Here is a 22378-nt window from a genome sequence, read left to right on the forward strand (position 1 = left end):
GATTTTGCAATGCAGTTTCAGGCTCAAAAAGTACACATGAAAAGTTTCACATAATAAATATGTACAAAATCTATATTTGGAGGAGGGAATGCATTGAAAAGCATGTATTTTATGGGAAGAGTGTATATAAAATGTATATAATTTATATGTGGAGTTTTTGTACATTCTTTCTGAAAATTCACGAAAACCAGGATAGAATAGAACTATAACTGAGCTCCAGTGAAACCATCAACAGAAGGGGCTTAGGCTGCATCCATGACTAGCTGGGATGCAAAATAAGTTTAGGAGGGAGCCAGAAATAAAAATGATTTAGTCACTGATATAACGTCTAGTTTGAAGGGCACCTGGTGGTCCTTGGTTGCCAACCCAGAGGCAAGAGAGGGAGTGGTTGTTGTTGAAATAGATCTTCCTGGCAAGCTGTGCATGTGAAAGGTTGCTTTGTAGGGAAGAAAACCCAGCATTCATCCCCCAGTGCTGCACATTCATTGCCCAACAGATGGCCAGCACAGTCATGTGCAGAAGCATTGATTACATTTTGGGATAAGGTGAGATGGGGAACGATTCCAGGCACCTCCCCCCCCCCCGTGTGATCATAAGCACTAGGGGCACATCAGGTTTTTTTCATGTCTTTAAACTGTCACACAACAGGCAGAAATCAGCAATTGAAGGTTTTTCCTAATGGTGAAAGCTTAATCTGTTGACACCTACCTTTCAGGAGGTGCATATGAACCCTGCAAAAGTTTTATCAGTGCTGACCCAGCACCAACAGGCTATATGATGATTTATGGATCATGTCCATAAGCAGCAGTGGCTAGTGAGGGAGAGTTACCTTTTGGAGACTGGAGAGGTGTCGGTGCCACAGAAAACTCTCTACAAGTGTATGGTTGCTTAGTGGGATAAAGCTTGTTTGATGCCACACCCACACACCTCTGCCACTATCTCCTAGTGCTGAAGGGGGTGGGATTCTTCTCTTTATTGCACACAGCAGTTGCACAACCTCACTACCCAGTAAATTGCCTCGCCAGTCAGCACTGAGCATAAATGCACAGCCCAGATAAAGCCTTGTATACAAGCTCACAGGGAAGCCCTCATCTGCATTTAATGTCAGCAGAACAAAGGTAAGCATAACATGGTGGATTGTGTCCACTGACATATTTTCAACATGAACTCCAGCTTAATTAGTATTCTGGAATATGTGTCCAAATCAGGAGACAAGCTAAAATCACAAACTAATTTAGGCACTGAAATTTCTGGCTGCTTGTGATAAAAACAATCATGATACAAATATGATACTGCAACTAGTAAAACAGCTACAAAAAGATTTTTTTAAAAAAAAAAACCCGACTCAATATATAAACAGGCTATGGTTTGGTACTCTTCACTCTATTGCTATCAGGAAAATATGGAAGAAGGGATTTAACAAAGCAAAAGCCAACAGTCTAAAACAATGGGTTGCATGCCACTAAGTCCTTCTCATGGCTGACCTATTGAAATTAATGAACCTACATTAGTCATGTCTCTTAACTTCAGTAGGTCTACTCTGAGTAGGGCAAGCATTGAATACCACCCACTGGTAGAGCATATACTCTGCATGTGTTTCAAACCCTGGCATCCCCAATTTAAAAAGATTTCAGTTACAGGACTACCAGAGAGCTGCAACCCCTAGGAATGGACTGTACTGGCTAGATGAATTAGTGGTTTGACTCAGCTTGAGGCAGCATCATAAAGTTTCTGATGACACTGTGGCCTATCAAATATTAGCAATCTCATTCTCTGAATATGGATCTTTATGTAGCCAAAACAATAACATCCATGCACAAGAGGGAGGTGTAAACAGGCTTGAGGGAACTTCAAGATTAACAGAAGTATATAAAAAAACTTTATTTAAAAAAAACTGCCCAGTGATGGTTAAAGATGCTCAGTGGCCAGAGAATGCTGAGTGCCTGTAGGGGGAGGGGGATAGAAAACCGGGGGGGGGGAAGAGAATGGATGGAGTGTCCTGGAATAGGGCATGACTGGCTGGAACCCTGAATAGAATAGACACACTCCACACTGCAACATTTTGTTAGATGTCCCACTTGTAAATAGCGATGCTATTAGATTATGTTTTGTGAGCCCCTAAAGCCTAGAAATGATTGGTTCTTGTGGGTTCTTTTAGTCAATAGTGTGTTGTTGGTTTGCTCAGAAGTGCACTGAGGCATCAGTGATAGACTACTGATGTTGGGAGACAGAACATTAGCCTTGATGGATCAGAAATCCAGATGGAAGGGTGCATAAACCATGCTACCTCAGCATTGTGGGAAGGCAGCTCTGAACAAATAAAAACCTCAGTCTGAAGTTCTAAATAGAAACAAACATACAAAAAAGTTACCTTGAGCAAAATCATCTCTCTTGTATCTGCTGAGGGAAAATGACACTGGGCCACTTTTTCCACCAAGTGTTATAAAGAATAAACATTGGTCTTTGCTCTTGTTTTTCAATTGTCCATTAGGCAAAGCAGCAATGAGTGTTCCAAACAAGCCTGAGAGCTTTGTTTGTTCTCTAGGAAAATGTAATGACAGCATGGCAAACCAGGGTATACATGTCAAAACAGGAAGTGTAGCTCTGTTGTGCAGTTAGGTATGGTTGCCTCCTCTTTTCTGACCCTCCTCTTGGAGCGTTTGACAGTAGTTTCACACACAAAGAAATGGAATGGGTGAAGCAGGGGTTTTCCTGGCATGCAACTCTAAGTAAGCAGTACTCATAACCTGTTTCATAACCTGTGGTCATGGCCTGCAGTATATTCAGGTGGTGAAAGTAATAGAAGTAAATGCATGGAGTAATAATGAGAATAATAAAGGAAAATACTTGAACATTTTTTCCGTAGCAAACAGTGACATACACTAAATTAAATTCATCCCTATTTGCATTGGTCCTGAATGTGCAAGGAAGGGGGAAGGAGAAGCAGCTGCGTATTTGCTAGATTTGTGTATGTTCCATGTCACAGAGCATCAAATATATGTTGACTGACAAATGCCCCCTGTGACACAGTTGCTCCATTCAGACATAATCTGAAGATTCAGAAATAAGTGGTGGGCTCTCTTGTTCCTTCCTCTTCTGCTGTATGTGGCTTCCCTCTCCATACCCAATTTAGTGACTTCTGGATCATTTTAATGTAGAGGGCAAATGTCAACCATAGTTTGCTGTGGCCTTTGAACTGGTAAACTATGATTAACACTTGTCCTCTCTGTTAGAATCTGAAAGAGTGAAGTGAAGATTTGTGAATGAGTCAGACAATGAACAAACCTACTGACACCATCATCTAGCAAATCATCCCCTTTCCTTTCACTCCATGTATTTAGTACAGCTATATTGGAATGGAGAAGGAATTGAGGCTTAATGCTGAAACCCTTCAAGCAACTTCCCAACTGATTGCCAGCATAGAAGAAAATATGTAATCCAAAGGGAATAAGCAAACCACAAAAATGATCTGTAAAACAAATGATCTGTATTTTTTTAAGTACTTGATTAAATAATCTATATATGCACAATTCACTTAGGGTACAAAGTGATTCAAAGCTCACACAAACTAAGGCCTTGGTATGGCAAATTGTCCTTGTGACACTCCTACTGAAATTAAAAGCTGTTTTATATATTTAAGTTTGGTATCTGTGAACAGTCTTTTAGATCTTGTTGAAGGCTTCTCACCCCTCTCTCCTCTGCTACTGAAATATTAAATAGTGCTACTAGCAGTGTACTCCTAATGTCAACTGTATCATAATTAAAAACATTATCTGCGTAGGGTGAAATGTTCAGTTGTTGATTTTGTGTGACAGATGGCCTATTAATGCTGTGGCAAATTACATGACAGGTAAACCTTTGAGAGTAGAAAATATTAAGATTTTGTCAGCTTTAGCCCTTGAACAGTAGGGCCCCGCTTTACAGCGATTCACTTTACAGCAATTCACTAATACAGCGGTCTCAATTAGATGCAATTAGACTAAAGCCCCACTCATACGGTGCTTGTTCTGCTTTTACGGCGGTTTTCAGGTGTTGCACGCCATTCTATTCAATGTGTTCCGCTTTTCAGCGGGGGTCCGGACCGGAACGTAACCCGCTGTATGAGTGGGGCCCTACTGTATGGCCCTGCTGTTTGCATTTGTGTTTATTTCTGGAAATAAAGCCATGTTTTGTGCTGAGACTGATTCTGTTCTGCCAGAGTAGGTTTGTTCGCTTTATTTCCATGTCTGAATTTCATTACTATATGAACAAAATGAAGGGAAATGTAGAGCAAGGCCTATGATTTCATTATATTCTTTTATGAAAATGTGGATTATAAATACTTAAATGTAAGGATGAAGTGTCCCTTTAATTTTAATCCAGAAAGGAACTGTAATCTGGCTATCAAAATTTTGGGAAATGCTGAAATAAGCTCACTGCCCCTCCTACTGCTGTGTTAAAAATGTTTATAAAACATTTGCTTGTGGCTGTCAGCATTTGGCTGTTGTGTCCCCATCCCCCCCCCAGATAGAAAGGAAATCACCCCATCATTACACTGGGAATTGGAGCTGATGTGTTCATGAGGTCACAGGTCAAGTGAGACTATGGTGTCCCATTAAGCCTGTAAAATCATTCCTAGGAATCCTTTAACTCCCTCTTTTTTCTTCTAATTTAACGCCATTAGGAAGGAAATTGTTGAATCATTTCATCTCTGAGATCCAATAGAAGATGTTGCTGATTGTATCTCACACATTCTCCCTGAATGTATTTTTTAGGCTGATGTTTGTTGTACTCAGAGCACTGATTTATGCTTTAATAGTAAACTTGTAAAAGATAATAAGTGAAGCAATTCAAATGGTAGCAGTGTGCTACACGGCTCTAGCACTCTCTCTGTCTCTCTCACACACACACACTCACTCACTCACATATTCTAACTCAGCAAATCATGCATGCTGCAAATACTAGTTGATGATCACAGCGCTAAAGAAATACAAGGAAATGGAAATGTACAGTGACAAGGAATGAGATGTCCCTCTCTAGGCTTTTGCATACCTAATATCTCAAGATGTTCCTTCAATGATTTTTGATGGCTGGTGGCTACTAGCTAATGAACACATGGGTGGTACGTGGGAGGAAACAGATGGAATGTAGCTAGAAAAGAACAAAGAATGGCTGACTGACAAGAAGCATCCAGGGAAATCTGAAAGGACTGCATACTGAAGTAATAAATTGGGTCTGCTTTACAGACTTTCATCATCTATCTTTATGCTTGCCTGCTCCCCCATGTTTAACTTTTATATTTTGTAAGCAAACAAATGGAATAATGCCTTGGGCATTCAGTGGTCTTTCCTCACAAAAAAAACTGACCCTTGTAAATGTTCTCTACTCTGAAATGAGGGATTGGATATAATATGACTATATCTGGACTGGTCCAAGAAAATGGTTATTGGAAGCTGGAATTAGTGTGAATATAGAATACTGTGTCTCTTGGCAGATCCAAACCAGAAGAATAAGCTCAGTTTGATAGTAATAGTGAGAAACAATGTAAACTCAATCTGTGAAACTGTGGACAGAATTTTTAATACACCTTGAATAAAATTGGGTTAGAGTACCAAAGTCCAGAAAACTGCTTTAGGGGCTAAATTTGGCCCAAGAGCTGTCATCTGGTCATCCTGAATCTACATATGTAAACTGGTCCACCAAAGTAAGGGTGCCAAATTTTACTGCCCTGTGTCTTTAACTGCAGCCTGGTATTCAGAAATGTAATAGAAGACCTTTCTTTAAAAAAAAAAAAAGCAAACAAGCATTAGATATAAAGTGTTGGGGACAGCTCAACTGAAACTTGGTGGGATGACTCCCATGACTGGAATACAACAATTGAAGGATATAACTTGTTCAAAAAGAACAGAAGGAACAGAAAGGGAGGCGGAATCGCGCTGTACATTAAAAATATATATCCCTGAACAGAAATACAGGAGGACAAGCTTGGTAGCTCCACCAAGAGTATCTGGATTAAAATAAATAGGGCAAGGAGTAAAAGGAATATGGTGGTCGGAGTCCACTACTGACTACCCAATCAAGGAGAAGATGAGGATGAAACTTTTGCAAAGCAAATTGCCAGATTTCTAGGAGACATGATGTAGTAATAATGGGGGACTTCAATTTCCCAGATATCTGTTGGGAGACACATTCTGCCAAACATGGCCCCTCCAAGCAATTCCTGACTTGTGTGGGAGATAACTCTCCTACAGAAAGTGGTGGAAGCAACTGGAGGATCAGCTATTCTTGACTTGATTCTAACCAATAGAGATGACTTGGTGAATGAAGTGTCAATTACAGGAACTCTGGAGCAAAGTGACCACGCTACACTTGACAGAGAAAAGGAATGGTGGGTTCATTCAGTAATAGTCCATATCAATTTCCCTTCCATTAAAAGGATTAAAAATGGATTACTTAAAGAACTATATGCGGGTATTACACAAGAAATACTTGCTGGATAGGAAGTTGCTGGATATTTTTACTTGAGCTTTATTGGTGAGCTTCATGCTCATTTACATTTTGATGTATACTAAATTAACTTTTTTCCTAGTGTTGTAGTACTATTGCACTTTTAATTATGTACCTTTTATTGTACTTAGAGTATCTGATGTTAATGTGAACAGCTTTGAGTACAGATGTATTTGTGAAAAATTTGGTATACAGATAAATTGACCATGACTATGACTGTGACTATGGTACAGCTACTCAAGGAGGATGGCAAAATGATAACAGAAGACAAAGAAAAAGCAGGAGTGCTCAGTTCCTACTTTGGCTCAGTCTTCTCCCAAAAGAGGGTCTGTGACCCTCCAGGGAAATGTGAAGTTGAAGGGGCAGAATTGCAACTTGAAATTGATAGACAACTGGTCAAGGAATACCTAATCACTTTGAACAAGTTCAAATCTGCAGGGCCCGATGAACTGCATCCTAGAATATTGAAGGAGCTGGCTGAAGAACTCTCGGAACCACTGTCTATTATCTTTGCAAGATCATGGAGGATGGGTGAAGTGTCGGATGACTGGAGAAGGGCTAATGTTGTCCCTGTCTACAGATCAGTCAGCCTGACATCAATCCCTGGAAGAATTCTGGAGCAGATTATAAAGTGGTCAATCACTGCAGTGATTACTAGAAGCCAACATGAATTTATCAAGAACAAATCTTGCCTCATTTTTTGATTGGGTAACCTCCCTGGTGGAGAGCCAGTGTGGCATAGTGGTTAGAGTGTTGGGCTACAACCTGGGAGACCAGGGTTCGAATCCCCACACAGCCACAAAGCTTGCTGGGTGACCTTGGGCCAGTCACTGCCTCTCAGACTCAGAGGAAGGCAATGGTAACCCCCCTCTGAATACCACTTACCATGAAAACCCTATTCATAGGGTTGCCATAAGTCGGGATCGACTTGAAGGCAGTCCATTAACCTCCCTGGTAGACTGTGGGAATGCTGTTAAATTAATATATTTTGACTTCAGCAAACCTTTTGACAAAGTGCCCCATGATGTTCTGAATGTGGGCTGGATGGAATAACTATCAGGTGGATCCACCATTGGCTACAGAATCGTACTCGAAGAGTTCTTATCAATGGTTCCTTCTCAAACTGTGGGGAGGTAACGTGTGGGGTACTGCAGGGCTGTATCCAGGGTTCAATGCACTTCAACATTTTTATTAATGACTTAGGTGAGGAGGTGTAGGAAATGCTTATCAAATTTGCAGCTGACACAAAATTGGGAGGGATAGCTAATACCCTGGAGGACAGAAACAAAATTCAAAGGGATCTTCAAGGGATTTTCAAAAACAAAACAAAACAAACAAAACAAATTAATAACTATTACAATAAAAACTATTGACTTCCGATTTGTCGTAGATTAGCTATAAGTCTATAATATATAACAAACCTGTCTCTTAATAAAATTATACAATCACCTTCCTCCAGTGGTTATCTTAATTGGTATCAAATCTCATTAACATCATTTTATTCTTTCCACAAAAAGTCAAAGAGAAGTTTCTAATCCTTGAGATATATATCCATCAATTTTTCTCCAAATAGACATGTCAATTAATCCATCTCTTCAGGTCTACTAAGTCCAGTAATTTCAATAGCTCTTCTCCCATTCTCCCATTATCAGTATTAATTCCATCTTCCATCTTCCATCTTTGCACACCCAATAATCTTGGTCTTGCTGCCATAGTCATATAATAAGAGTCTGATAGGGATTTCTTTCATCACAGATATTTTCTTGCCATCAATTCTGAATGTATTACTGAAATATTGTTGTAAAGTTGTATCTCTGTTCCTCTTTTTTACAGAATGCACTAACACATCTCTTGAGAGTTTTTCCATTGTCACATATCTGGAATTTATTCTATAAACTTTCTCTATTTCAAGTTCCATCAATTCCTTCCAATCCAGGAATTTTTTCGAGTCATTGATATCTTTATCTCTAATCTCTTCACCAATTCCTTCAGGGACAGCGCTGAATTCCAAACAGTAATATTTGTCTTTAGGATCCATCACAACCATACAATCCAAATCTTTTTCCAGGTCCATATTTGATAAATCTATTCCAATCTCCAGGGCTTGAACCTTCCCTTTGATCTTTCTTTCATCTTCTTTTTCTTGTCCAGTTATAGAATCCTGAATTTCTTTCAGCTCCTGTCTCATTTTGCCAAATCCAATTTTCATCTCTTGTCTGTTCTGTCCCAGCTCTTGTTTCGTTAGCTTAATCTCATTCATTATTTTCTGAAACATATTTAGAGAGAGAACCCCTTCCTGAACATCCAGGGTCTCAGCCACCTTCTTGATTGTCATTCTTAAAACCAAAAGAACAAAACCTCTTCAATTCCAATATAGTCACTATTCTCAAGCAAATAACAGTTTATTTCTTTTTCCAGTCACAAATGAGTTAATCTTCCAAGCCAGATGACATCACCCTCTAGACAGCACAAACTGCCTTATCTCTTATATGTCCAAAACAAATTTAGTTCACAGCGTCCAAATGATTAGTGGCATAAGGAATAAGCAGATTTGCCAAAAAAAAAAAAGTAGACCAGAAAAAATAGTCCCAGACATATAATACTCAAATATCAGATAAATCAAAGCTTCTCTTCAAATTAGATGCCTCTCATCCGTTTATATCTTTAAAATGCTCAATTCCATGCCAGCTTTTTGCAATAAAAAACAAAGATAGGCTATTTCGATTTTCTTCCTCCTTAGTTCCGTATGTAAAAGAGAAAGTTATAACACACCCAGGGCTTCTTTGTTGCTGACTCTTTGACAAATCTCTTTTGCAGTAACGATAACAAAATGATGATAATAGACAGGAGGATGCTTGCCTGTTAATTTCCGTTTTTCTTTGAAGAAAAAAAAAGTCTCGCTTAATCAGTTACAGCCTGTTTGTAATCCTTGGCTCCGTCCGACGCTGTTGGCTACCTTCCTTCATAGGCGATTCCAATGAATTCCAGTCCAACAAACAAAACAAAGCTTTCTGTGGATAATCTCTTCATTTCTCCCTTGCCTGGGAGAAAATTTTTTCCAGTCAATAAGTCTTCTGACTGGTTTTATAACTGAAAAAGCTTCCTCTGAGACGGGAGCTCGTCTCAAAGGCTGCACAGGTGGAGCGATTCCTCCTGGGAAGTCCTTGGGATTGTTGTTGATCACAAACTGAATATGAATATGAATTTAATTTTTTTTAAAAAATTCTTAAAATTTTTAAATTGTGTTTTAAATTGTTTTTAAAAGATGTGTTTTTAAATTTGTATACAGGCATACCCCACTTTAACGTTCGCAATGGGACTGGAGAGTATACTTTAAGCAAAAATCTACTTTAAGTGAAGCAATTGCCTTCACTTGTACTGCATGCAATCACCACTAGATGGCAGCAGCGTCATGCCAATAAAATGTACGTTATTGCGAAGCGCGCAAACATTAAGCGGGGTATGGGGACGTATGGAGCATGTACATTATAGCAAGGCAACGTTAAGTGAAGCAACGTTAAGCGGGGTATGCCTGTATTTGTTTTAATGTTTTTGGTTCCTGTAAACCGCCCAGAGAGCTTCGGATATGGGGCGGTATATAAGTACAATAAATAAATAAATATGAACCAACAGTGCTATGTGGCTGCAAAAAAGGCAAATGCTATATTAGGCTGCATTTATAGTATCCAAATCACATGAAATATTAGTTCTCCTATTTGGCAATGATTAGGCGTCATCTTGAGTACTGCGCCCAGTTCTGGTCTCCGGACTTCAAGAAGGATGCAGACAAACTGGAACAGGTTCAGAGGAGGGCAACAAGGATGGTCAGGGGACTGGAAACAAAGCCCTATGAGGAGAGACTGAAAGAACTGGGCATGTTTAGCCTTAAGAAGAGAAAACCAAGGGGAAATATGATATCTCTCTTCAAGTACTTGAAGGGTTGCCACACAGAGGAGGACCAGGATCTCTTCTCAATCATCCCAGAGTGCCCGGAATAATGGGCTCAAGTTGCAGGAAGCCAGATTTTGACTGAACATCACAAAAAACTTCCTAACTGGTAGAGTGGTACAACAACAGAAACAGTTACCTAGGAAGGTAGTGGGCTTTCCAAGACTGGAGGCATTCAGGAGACAGCTGGACAGGTATGCTTTAATTTGGATTCCTGCATTAAGCAGGACTCAGTGGCCTTATAGGATCCTTCCAACTTTACAATTCTATTATTCTATCATTAACTTTCATGTGCCATGCTGCTGTTAAATGTACAGGAACAGGGTCAGTTTTTTTTAAAAAAAAATGGGTGACATTGACTGCTAACTAGATTGGTGATGAATCATCCCATTATTTTAGGGCACATAAAGTTGTTACATTATTAAAATTAAGGAAGTCTCAGCCTGTTCAGCGCCTGAATGGGCAATTGCCTGGGAGAACCTTCATAAGGTGACCTGAAGGGGAAGGAGAATAGAAGGGTGCTGGATAAATACACTGCAGTTCTAAACACTATTAGAATATAATGAATGACACCAGAATTGCAGCTACTCTGACCATTCTGTGATACACATGAGGGTCTCATCTAGTGACTAAAGTTTTTCATAGCATTTGTTGTTGTTATGTGCCTTCAAGTCGATTACCCTGTAGAATTTTGCAAGGTTCTACTTAATTGTACTTTGCCTATTAGAAATCATGTGACCCAGTTATTCTTACTTGATCTCTCAGTGGCATTTGATACCATTGACCATGGTATCCTTCTGAGCAGATGTGGTAAGATGGGTATCAGAGGCACTATTTTACAGTGGTTCCAATCCTGTCTCTGGGGTTGGTTTCAGAAAATTGAGTGATTATCTTTTGGCCCATTGGCAGTTGTGCTGTGGGGTGCGACAGGGTACCATCTTGTTCCCAATGCTATTTAATATCTATATGAAACATTTGGGAGCAGTTATCAGGAGATGTGGGGCAAAGTGTCAAAAGTACACTGATGATACCCAGTTCTATTTTTCTGTAACATCTGAATTGGGAGAGGGTGTGCAAGTCCTGGACCAGTGCCTGGATTCGGTGATGGGCTGGTTGAGGGCCAGTAAACTGACTCTGAATCTTAGCAAGATGGAGGCACTGTGGGTAGGTGGGTTCCAGTGTTTGGATAATTGGTCAGTTGCCTACTTTTGATGGGATCGTACTCCCTCTGAAACAACAGGTTTGTAGTCTGGGGGTGAGCCTGGATCCATCATTGTTGCTGGAGGCCCAGGGTCAAGGTGCTGGCTTTGATGTGTAAAGCCCTATACAACCTGGGATCAAGATTCCTGAAAGACTGTCTTACCCCTTATATACCCAGTTGGTCATTGTGCTCTGCAGGTGAGGGCATCCTGCAGATACCATCTTATCAGGAGGTCCATTCTGCCTAGCATAGGAAGTGAAGTCTTTAGTGTTGTGGTACCTACCCTTTAGAATTCCCTCCCCTTAAATATTAGATAGGTGCCATCTCTGTTATCTTTTTGGCACCTACTGGAGAACTTCCTCTTTCAATAAGCCTTTTAAGTAGAGACCTTATCCCAGTCTGCATCTGTGTTGGAACTGCTTTTTAAGATGTTTAGAAAGATTTTAAAAAATATTTTTAAGATGTTATGTTTTTAAAATGTTTTTAATGTTTTGTCCTTCTTTTGGCACCCTGGTCTCCTTCTAGGAGGAAGGGCAGAACAGAAATTTAATTAACAACAACAATAATTGTGGCTTCATTTGAATATGCTGCGACAAAATTTCATCAATGTCCAGCCTAATTCTATGCATGCTTAACCAGAAGTCTCACTGAGTTCAATAGGACTTAACTGTTGGCGTGTGCGTGTATAGATCATACAAGGATGGAATCCAAGAGTCGCATAGAACAGGAATAAGCCAGGCCAGGCAAGTTAACTGCAACATTAACTGCTGGAGTAAAAGTGTGTAGGCTACAATCCTAAACACACTTGCTAGGGAGTGTGCGCCACTGACCTTAGTGAGGCTTATTTCTGAGGAAACTTTCTTAGGATTGTGCTGCATAATACGTAAACAATAACATTGTTGACTGCCAGAAAGATGAAAAATTATGCTGGATATTTTATTGGTATAGTTTTATTGAAATATGATTTTAATGTATCTGATGTATCATGACATAATCCTGATAATAGAAACAAATAAGCTGAACTACAGTTTGTGCCAATGTACATGGAAGAGTTATGTACTCAACCGCACCCCGATATTCTTATTCTCTTCCTTGATTTAGTCACACACTCGCTCACTGGATGATTCATTCAAGCCAAACACTTCCAGGGAAGCAATTGGGAGAGTGCAGTCATCTGTTGTGTCACTAGAACTGTGAGAATCCAGAAAGGGGAAGCCTTTTCCATAAAAGGAAAATCCATTAGAGATTTTCACAAATTCAAATAGGTTTAGGAAAGGAGTATCAAAAAATTGTTTGCTAGTTAACACTGATAAAAATTGAAGTTATTCTATTAAATAAAAGTATTGCTGTTGTTGTGTCCCTTCAAGTCGATTATGACTTATGGCGACCCTGTGAATCAGCAACCTCCAATAGCATCTGTTATAAACCACCCTGTTCAGATTTTGTAAGTTCAGGTCTGTGGCTTCCTTTACGCTTCTACATTCCATGTTCCTATTGTGTATGTTGTACAACTCCGAACTCCTTTCACATCTGTGTGCATCAGCCTCTGGGCTTCCATTCAGTTTGGACCAAGTGGCGTCATTAGTCACAGTGCTACTTGTACTTGTCTGTTGTTCTTCCCCAGTAGCTCGGTGAGTGCCATCTGACCTAGGGGTCTCATCTTCCAGCACTATCTCGTGTTGCATTTTGGATACTCTGTTCATAGGGTTTTTGTGGTAAGAGATATTCAGAGGTGGTTTACCATTGCCTTCCTCTGAGTTTGGCTGCATCTTAGTCTGGTGTCTCAGCTCTGACCATTCTGCCTTGGGTACTCCTGTTAGGAGTCTAGCCTCTTGATTTAGACTCCTGATGGCATTGCTCTCAGCTTCTTTGACACTCTCAAACCCCTCACCACGTTAAAGTGTGCATCCCAAAGGAGGAATAAAAGTATCACTTACACACAAATAACTAAAATAAATATGGCAACACTTTTGACCCGTTTGTCCAACTGCAGGTTAAATTGTATATCTGAGAGTCATGCACTCTGACAGGAGTCATATAAGAATGTCGCAAGGGGAACATTTGTAAAGTGGAAGAAGAGATGGTTCTTTATTTTTCCAGGCTGCCTGTGTGCCACAATTGACTAATATGGATCTAGGAAGCTGGGCAGGCAAGGAAAGATTTGGGAGGTGATAATTTTATGGACTTATGTGCAGGTTTTCTCTTATAATACTGGAGCATACCTATGAGCCACATCATATAAGACAGTAGTGGGTAACATCTTTGGCAAGTGTGATGCAAATAACTTCAAATGCACTACTCTCATGTGATGATATATAAACAACCTTCTGTCCCTTGATGTGGGTTTTTATTTTTGCCACAGGTCTGTTGAGACAGAGAGTAGACAGCAACATGGCAGAAGAAAGGCCAGCAGAAGTGGCATATGCCATTGCGTTTGGAAATGTTCATTAGCATTGTTAGCTTGCTGAAATGCTGAACGAAACTTTAAGAAATTTCTGTGTAAAGATGTCCTCTGTGTGTGTGTGTGTGCATGTGGTGCATTTGCTTATCTGTGTAATTTAGTGTTATGCGAAGAAAGTATGAATGTATCAGGCGCAGCCCCTTGATTAGATTAAAAGCAGCCAAAAGCTTAAACAGCCCCGCCCCTCGCTCAGGAAGGAAGGAAGCCTGAGAGAATACTAAAGAGTTAAGCCCCAGCTGATAGCCATCAGCCTCAAGTAACACATCATTGGCTGGCAGCAGTAGCTGGGAGGAACCAGCCACACATATAAAGTCAGAGCACCCTAGCGAGGGAGCCTGCTCCACGAGCTAGAGGGAGCCCCAGCTGACAAAGCATCAAGGCGAGTTAAGCAGCAGAGCGAGTTCGGCAGCAGGGCGAGGAGGCCAGGGTCCCCCACTCTGCCCGTCTGTTCCCTGACCTCAACTAAACCGCAGTCTCCAACCCATCGACGTAATAAACCTTAAACAAAACTATGCAGGTAAGAAGCCAGCAGGGGTGTGGGGGCTTTCCAGTGTTTTGCACCGCCTGCAGCATGTACGACTATCTGCCTGTTGGACAGAAGTCGTGGGTATGCTCTCGGTGCAATGAGCTCCTGGCTCTCCAGGAACGACTTCATTTCCTTGAGGCCAAGGTGGCGGACCTGGAAAAGCTGAGAGAGGCAGAGATGTGTGTGGAGGAGGCCTTCAGGGACGTTATAGCTGTGTCCCACTCCAACGATGATAGCTCTCCTGCTATCATGGAGAACGATGGTCTCGGGGAAGGAGAGCATCCAGCTGAGGAAGAGGGAAACGATCCCTTAGAAGGGACCCATTCCTTGGGGGATGAGCAGCTATCCTCTCGTGCCGAGGATATATCTCCAGGGGGTGGAGGGATCCTTGTAGTGGGTGATTCGATCATTAGGAACATAGACAGTGGGGTGTGTGATGGGCGTGTAGACCGCAAGGTGTTTTGCCTGCCTGGTGCGAAGGTTGCGGATATCGCCCGTTGTTTAGATAGTTTGGTAGACAGTGCTGGGAAGGAGTCAGTGGTCGTGGTGCACGTTGGCACCAACGACATGGGGAAATGCAGCCGTGAGGTCCTGGAAGCAAAATTTAGGTTGCTAGGTAGGATGCTGAAAGCCAGGACCTCCAAGGTGGCTTTCTCTGAAATGCTACCAGTTCCACGCGCAGGACCAGCCAGACAGGCCCAGCTTCGCAGTCTCAATGTGTGGATGAGACGATGGTGTCGGGTGGAAGGGTTCGGATTTGTTAGGCACTGGGGAACATTCTGGGACAAGCCGGGCCTGTACAAAAGGGACGGGCTCCACTTGAACCAGAATGGAACCAGACTGCTGGCACTTAAAATTAAAAAGGTAGCAGAGCAGCTTTTAAACTGACTGAGGGGGGAAACCCGACAGGAGCTGAGAAAGGTCCCGTTGGGAATAAACCTACCCCCTGGGATAAAAACCAAAGAAATGATGAAATTTTAAAAGGGGTAGGCCTAGAAGTAGGCATTGTGAGAGCAGGGGCACAGGATATAAATTCAGAAGAGCAAAATTACCACAGGCCTAACCACAAGTGCCAAAGACACTTGAAGAGAGACATTGCTTACAAGTGCCCGTACGCTAATGCTAGGAGCCTCCGAACCAAGATGGGAGAACTGGAGTGCTTGGTCTTAGAGAAGAGCATTGATATAGTGAGCATAACCGAGACCTGGTGGAATGGAGAAAACCAGTGGGATACGGTTATCCCTGGATATAAACTATATCGGAAGGACAGGGAAGGACGTATTGGTGGCGGAGTCGCTCTATACGTGAAAGAAGGCATTGAATCCAGCAAGCTCGAAACCCCAAAAGAGGCAGACTCCTCCACAGAATCGTTGTGGGTGGTGATACCATGCCCCAGGAGGGACTTAATACTGGGAACGATCTATCGTCCCCCTGATCAAAATGCTCAGGGAGACCTTGAGATGAGATATGAAATTGAGGAAGCATCCAAACTAGGAAATGTGGTAGTAATGGGTGACTTCAACTACCCGGACATAGACTGGCCGCATATGTGTTCCAGTCATGACAAAGAAGCAAAGTTTCTAGATATTCTAAATGACTATTCCCTAGACCAGTTGGTCATGGAACCGACCAGAGGGACGGCAACCCTGGACTTAATCCTCAGTGGGGACCGGGACCTGGTGCGAGATGTAAGTGTTGTTGAACCGATTGGGAGCAGTGACCACAGTGCTATTAAATTAAACATACATGTAACTGGCCAATTGCCAAGAAAATCCAACACGGTCACATTTGACTTCAAAAGAGGAAACTTCACAAAAATGAGGGGATTGGTAAAAAGAAAGCTGAAAAACAAAGTCCAGAGGGTCACATCACTCGAAAATGCTTGGAAGTTGTTTAAAAACACTATATTAGAAGCTCAACTGGAGTGCATACCGCAGATCAGAAAAGGTACCGCCAGGGCCAAGAAGATGCCAGCATGGTTAACGAGCAAAGTCAAGGAAGCTCTTAGAGGCAAAAAGTCTTCCTTCAGAAAATGGAAGTCTTGTCCGAATGAAGAAAATAAAAAAGAACACAAACTCTGGCAAAAGAAATGCAAGAAGACAATAAGGGATGCTAAAAAAGAATTTGAAGAGCACATTGCTAAGAACATAAAAACCAACAACAAAAAATTCTATAAATACATTCAAAGCAGGAGATCATCTAGGGAGACAATTGGACCCTTGGATGATAAGGGAGTCAAAGGTGTACTAAAGAACGATAAGGAGATTGCAGAGAAGCTAAATAAATTCTTTGCATCTGTCTTCACAGATCCCTGAACCTGAACTAACATTTGCAGGAAGGGATTCTGAGGAACTGAGACAAATAGTGGTAACGAGAGAGGAAGTTCTAAGCTTAATGGACAATATAAAAACTGACAAATCACCGGGCCCAGATGGCATCCACCCGAGAGTTCTCAAAGAACTCAAATGTGAAATTGCTGATCTGCTAACTAAAATATGTAACTTGTCCCTTGGGTCCTCCTCCGTGCCTGAGGACTGGAAAGTGGCAAATGTAACGCCAATCTTCAAAAAGGGATCCAGAGGGGATCCCGGAAATTACAGGCCAGTTAGCTTAACTTCTGTCCCTGGAAAACTGGTAGAAAGTATGATTAAAGCTAGATTAACTAAGCACATAGAAGAACAAGCCTTGCTGAAGCAGAGCCAGCATGGCTTCTGCAAGGGAAAGTCCTGTCTCAGTAACCTATTAGAATTCTTTGAGAGTGTCAACAAGCATATAGATAGAGGTGATCCAGTGGACATAGTGTACTTAGACTTTCAAAAAGCGTTTGACAAGGTACCTCACCAAAGGCTTCTGAGGAAGCTTAGCAGTCATGGAATAAGAGGAGAGGTCCTCTTGTGGATAAGGAATTGGTTAACAAGCAGAAAGCAGAGAGTAGGAATAAACGGACAGTTCTCCCAATGGAGGGCTGTAGAAAGTGGAGTCCCTCAAGGATCGGTATTGGGACCTGTACTTTTCAACTTGTTCATTAATGACCTAGAATTAGGAGTGAGCAGTGAAGTGGCCAAGTTTGCTGACGACACTAAATTGTTCAGGGTTGTTAAAACAAAAAGGGATTGCAAAGAGCTCCAAAAAGACCTCTCCAAACTGAGTGAATGGGCAGAAAAATGGCAAATGCAATTCAATATAAACAAGTGTAAAACTATGCATATTGGAGCAAACAATCTTAATTTCACATATACGCTCATGGGGTCTGAACTGGCGGTGACCGACCAGGAGAGAGACCTCGGGGTTGTAGTGGACAGCACAATGAAAATGTCGACCCAGTGTGCGGCAGCTGTGAAAAAGGCAAATTCCATGCTAGCGATAATTAGGAAAGGTATTGAAAATAAAACAGCCGATATCATCATGCCGTTGTATAAATCTATGGTGCGGCCGCATTTGGAATACTGTGTACAGTTCTGGTCGCCTCATCTCAAAAAGGATATGATAGAGTTGGAAAAGGTTCAGAAGAGGGCAACCAGAATGATCAAGGGGATGGAGCGACTCCCTTATGAGGAAAGGTTGCAGCATTTGGGGCTTTTTAGTTTAGAGAAAAGGCGGGTCAGAGGAGACATGATAGAAGTGTATAAAATTATGCATGGCATTGAGAAAGTGGATAGAGAAAAGTTCTTCTCCCTCTCTCATAATACTAGAACTCGTGGACATTCAAATAAGCTGAATGTTGGAAGATTCAGGACAGACAAAAGGAAGTACTTCTTTACTCAGCGCATAGTTAAACTATGGAATTTGCTCCCACAAGATGCAGTAATGGCCACCAGCTTGGATGGCTTTAAAAGAAGATTAGACAAATTCATGGAGGACAGGGCTATCAATGGCTACTAGCCATGATGGCTGTGCTCTGCCACCCTAGTCAGAGGCAGCATGCTTCTGAAAACCAGTTGCCGGAAGCCTCAGGAGGGGAGAGTGTTCTTGCACTCGGGTCCTGCTTGCGGGCTTCCCCCAGGCACCTGGTTGGCCACTGTGAGAACAGGATGCTGGACTAGATGGGCCACTGGCCTGATCCAGCAGGCTCTTCTTATGTTCTTATGTTCTTAAGGTCCTAGAATACAATTCTAAATAGCATCCTGCACCAAATAAATTGGGTCCAGAATGTCATGCTTGAGTACACCCAAAGAAAATTAAGGCTGCAATCCCATGAACACTTGTGAGTAAGCCCCTCTAAACTCTGTATTTCTATGTAAATTCTGCATGTACAGCAAAGCAATGGGGCAAGGTGATTTCTAATCAAACAGCAGCAGCAGGAATGGGGTGCTAAAGCTTCCTCTTCCACTCCTGCCTGCAGCCCATATGCCCCAGACTGTTCATATTCCCCAGACCATTTTTTTTTACTAGCTGGGCTTATTCCAGTCTTGAGCCCAGCTGGAAGAAAAGCAGCTGGGGAGAGTGGTTGCTGGGAGAGAAAACCAGCAGACTGTTCGACATGTGGCTTCCCCCGCCCCCATTGCTGTAGTGGCATAAAAAACATGCTTCTGCCTTTATGTTATATAGTTCCATCCCAACTCACAGTGAATTCAATTGGTCTTCTGTATGTATATGTTTAAGGACAGTCCCTGCTTTCAGACATATAATACAAAAGGTATGAAACAAAAGGAAAAGGGATTAGGAGGCAGAAGGGGGGAAGCATAGAAGATAAGGCTATCAATGCTACTAATAATTATAACTAAATATTACCTCTGAATACCAATGATTAGGTGTTACAAGCAGAAGAGTGTTATTGCACTCATGTCCTTCTTGTGTATAGGCATCTGGTTGGCCACTGTGGGAACAGAGTGCTCTTTGGTCTAATTCAGCAGGACTCTTCTTGTATTTCTACCAAACACAGCCTCTAGTTCTTAGTTACAGAGCCTTGTAATGACCAGCTGAAATGGAAAGAGTTCAAGGAAAAGAGCAGCCAAAAGTTTCTGGTCTCTCACCTAAGCCGATATAGAGACTCTGCGATCCTATCTTTTCCTTTACTATAGCCTGACTGAATGGTTGCTGCTAGGTGAGGTGGGAGCCTGATGAATGGAGCTAAAGTATGCTTAACCTCTTTCTAAATTGCATGAAAATTTTAGTCTTGATTTGGAGGAAAATGAAAAATACCGTTGGAACCTATGACTACCACGCTAGAATTAGCAATGGTCTAAGAATGTCCCTTTTCCTGGTCCACTGTGGGCAGTAGGTCTCTTCAGCTTGAGGTTGCAACATCACATGTAGGACCCTTGATACTGTAGGTAGAATTGAACTGCTACATCCTTTCCCAGCCACAGCAGATTCTGGCTTGTATGGGCAAACAGCAAAACAACTTAGGTGTTTGTTGCACTGATACAACATGAACATTCATGTTGCTGCACTTCTTTAAAAGCCCTTGTACTTGGTCCCACCCATTTTTAATTTTAAAAAAACTGCACAGTAGACCATAGGATCAGATTGTAATCATATAAAATATGTTTTATCATCATTAACACCTACTTCTATTGCAGAAGAGCAACTCCCAAGAGCATACATATCTGAGATGTATCTTTTCCTTTTCTTTCTTTTTTTCAGTGGTGCTTTTTCTGAAGTAGTTTTGGCTGAACACAGAGCTACTGGAAAACTATTTGCAGTCAAGTGCATTCCAAAGAAAGCCCTGAAAGGGAAGGAAAGCAGCATTGAGAATGAAATTGCAGTTCTCAGAAAGTAAGTATGAAACATGTTCTTCCACTGTGATGGCCTGAAGCTGGAATTGTCCTCTGGACCACATTAAGATTAGCAAAATGAGAGATCACCCTGGCTTACAGCTTTGATTTGCAACTGTCTCAGAAAAAACTGAGCCATTTTCTGTTCGATTTTTTTTTAGGGTGATGGTAGAAAATAGCTTGTTTTGCTGAGGCCAGTTTCAAAGTCAAGGTTTGCCCATCACTAGTGCAGGTGATATAATTGGCAGTTTCATTTATTATTACAGTGCCTATAATAAAACTTGAGTTTTTAATATATTAAACGGTGGTAATTTATTTATGCAAAAGTCACCATTGTGAATTATTAGAAGGTTCACCATACATATTTTGTTCCTTTGTTGCATTCCAAGTAGGACTACCTTTTAGCCTGCGTTACTACTAAGATGATGATATTTGTTATTAGTGTGCTGCCTAAGCTTCCTGTGGCTGTAAGGGGATGTTGTAATTTTACTGTTTTGTTTTTGTTTTTAATATTGTCAGTTGCTTGGAGACCTTTGGGTATCAAGCGACTAATAAATCAAATTAGTAATAGTAATAATAATAATACACATTTTGGAATAGAAACTATAATAAAGTAACATGTATAATAATGAATTATTCAAACAAATATCTAACATCTGTGCAAGATGGTGAAGCTCCACTGACATAAGGTGCTTTTAAAAAAAAGTACAATGTTAAGGGCATTTTGCCCAATTGCTTGCACTTCTTTTCCCAAAGTGTGACTGGATAGAGAAGTACTTAGAGGTGCAGGAGAGAACCAGGCCCAGTGCCTTCCATCACCTCCTCAAGTTAGCCCTACTAAAATTAGTTGTTGACTACAGCAATATTTATTCCTGCATTATTATTTCGCTTTTCCCCTTCCTTTCACAATTTTTTCCTGCAACTAAGAGCTAGACATATAGGTGCCAAACTCGTCTGCATAGCAGAAGCACTTTTCAACATGTGCTACTGAATCTAGATGTGTAGGCATGTAGGTATCTTTCTGCTTTCATAGAATTGCTCATTGCCTACAGTAACAGAGCTATGCTGGCAGGCTGGGCACTGCATTAATGCCCCACTTCTAAATAAAAACTCTTAACTCTCTGCCTGGACAACTGTACACTAAATACAAATACTATCTACTCTTGTGAGTGATTAGACTGTATTCTGGACTTTTAATGACTGTCTGCCCCCCTTTTTTATTCTAGAAGTATGTGAGGGCATACAGTGCAGAATGTTGGCTGGCATTCATAACATACATTTCACTGCGCCTCAAGTCTCTAATTTCAGATCAGAATCTATGCTATTGTAATTTAAGTAGGTCAGTTACTAAATGGAATATATGAGATACTATGCCCTACAATGGAGATGGGGAGGAAACTTTGAAGTAGCCTATATGTGTCTAAGGTTGTATCTTCAGCAGCATGCCACATATTCATGGTTTGGTTCCATGTGCATCTGTGTGCAACACCTCTGCATAATTTGCTATGTAGCTTGGGTTGGTGGTGACATCCTGAATGAGTAGCCACTCCATGTGTTCTGTGCCATAGAAAAGTGCTAGTGGAGTCACAGCCATCAGTCTTCACATGGAATTTCACAGTATTACCTTCTCTAAGTAGGGGCATTCTTTCATGGAGGTGAATATCACATTTTTAAAACAACTACTCCAGAAGAATTAGTGCTTAAAGACTTGAGCATTTTTTAAAAAAAGCTCACTTCTTCTGCGACATTAATATACTCTTTAATACAGAGTAGCTGAAAGACAGTGATATGTTTTGTCCTCTTTGCAGGGTGGCGTCTTTGCAGGATGCCACATACAACACACAGCAAATTCTGTGGCTCTTACTGGGAGAAAGGGCGGGATATAAATTAAATAATAAATAAATAAATAAATAAATAAATAAATTCAGTGCAGCCCACAGGCCTAATGCTCGCTCCATTTAAAATTGTTTTCTCTAATCCATTTAAAATGTGCTGTTTTAGGACAAAGCAAGCCATGCTATGTGCCTACACTGGCTAGC

The 22378-nt window shown here is 41.2% G+C and overlaps 1 protein-coding gene across 1 annotated transcript in view; it reads left to right on the forward strand.

Annotated features, from left to right (window-relative positions):
* Window positions 1-22378, forward strand: part of CAMK1D (calcium/calmodulin dependent protein kinase ID) — a 351451-nt gene that overhangs the window by 142794 nt on the left and 186279 nt on the right. Inside the window, exon 2 of the mRNA XM_061582254.1 lies at window positions 20209-20340. Coding sequence (XP_061438238.1) covers window positions 20209-20340 — 132 coding nt within the window. The remainder of the gene's footprint in view (window positions 1-20208; window positions 20341-22378) is intronic.

The sequence above is a fragment of the Rhineura floridana genome, chromosome 8 (genome assembly GCF_030035675.1).
Source record: "Rhineura floridana isolate rRhiFlo1 chromosome 8, rRhiFlo1.hap2, whole genome shotgun sequence".
NCBI lineage: Eukaryota > Metazoa > Chordata > Lepidosauria > Squamata > Rhineuridae > Rhineura > Rhineura floridana.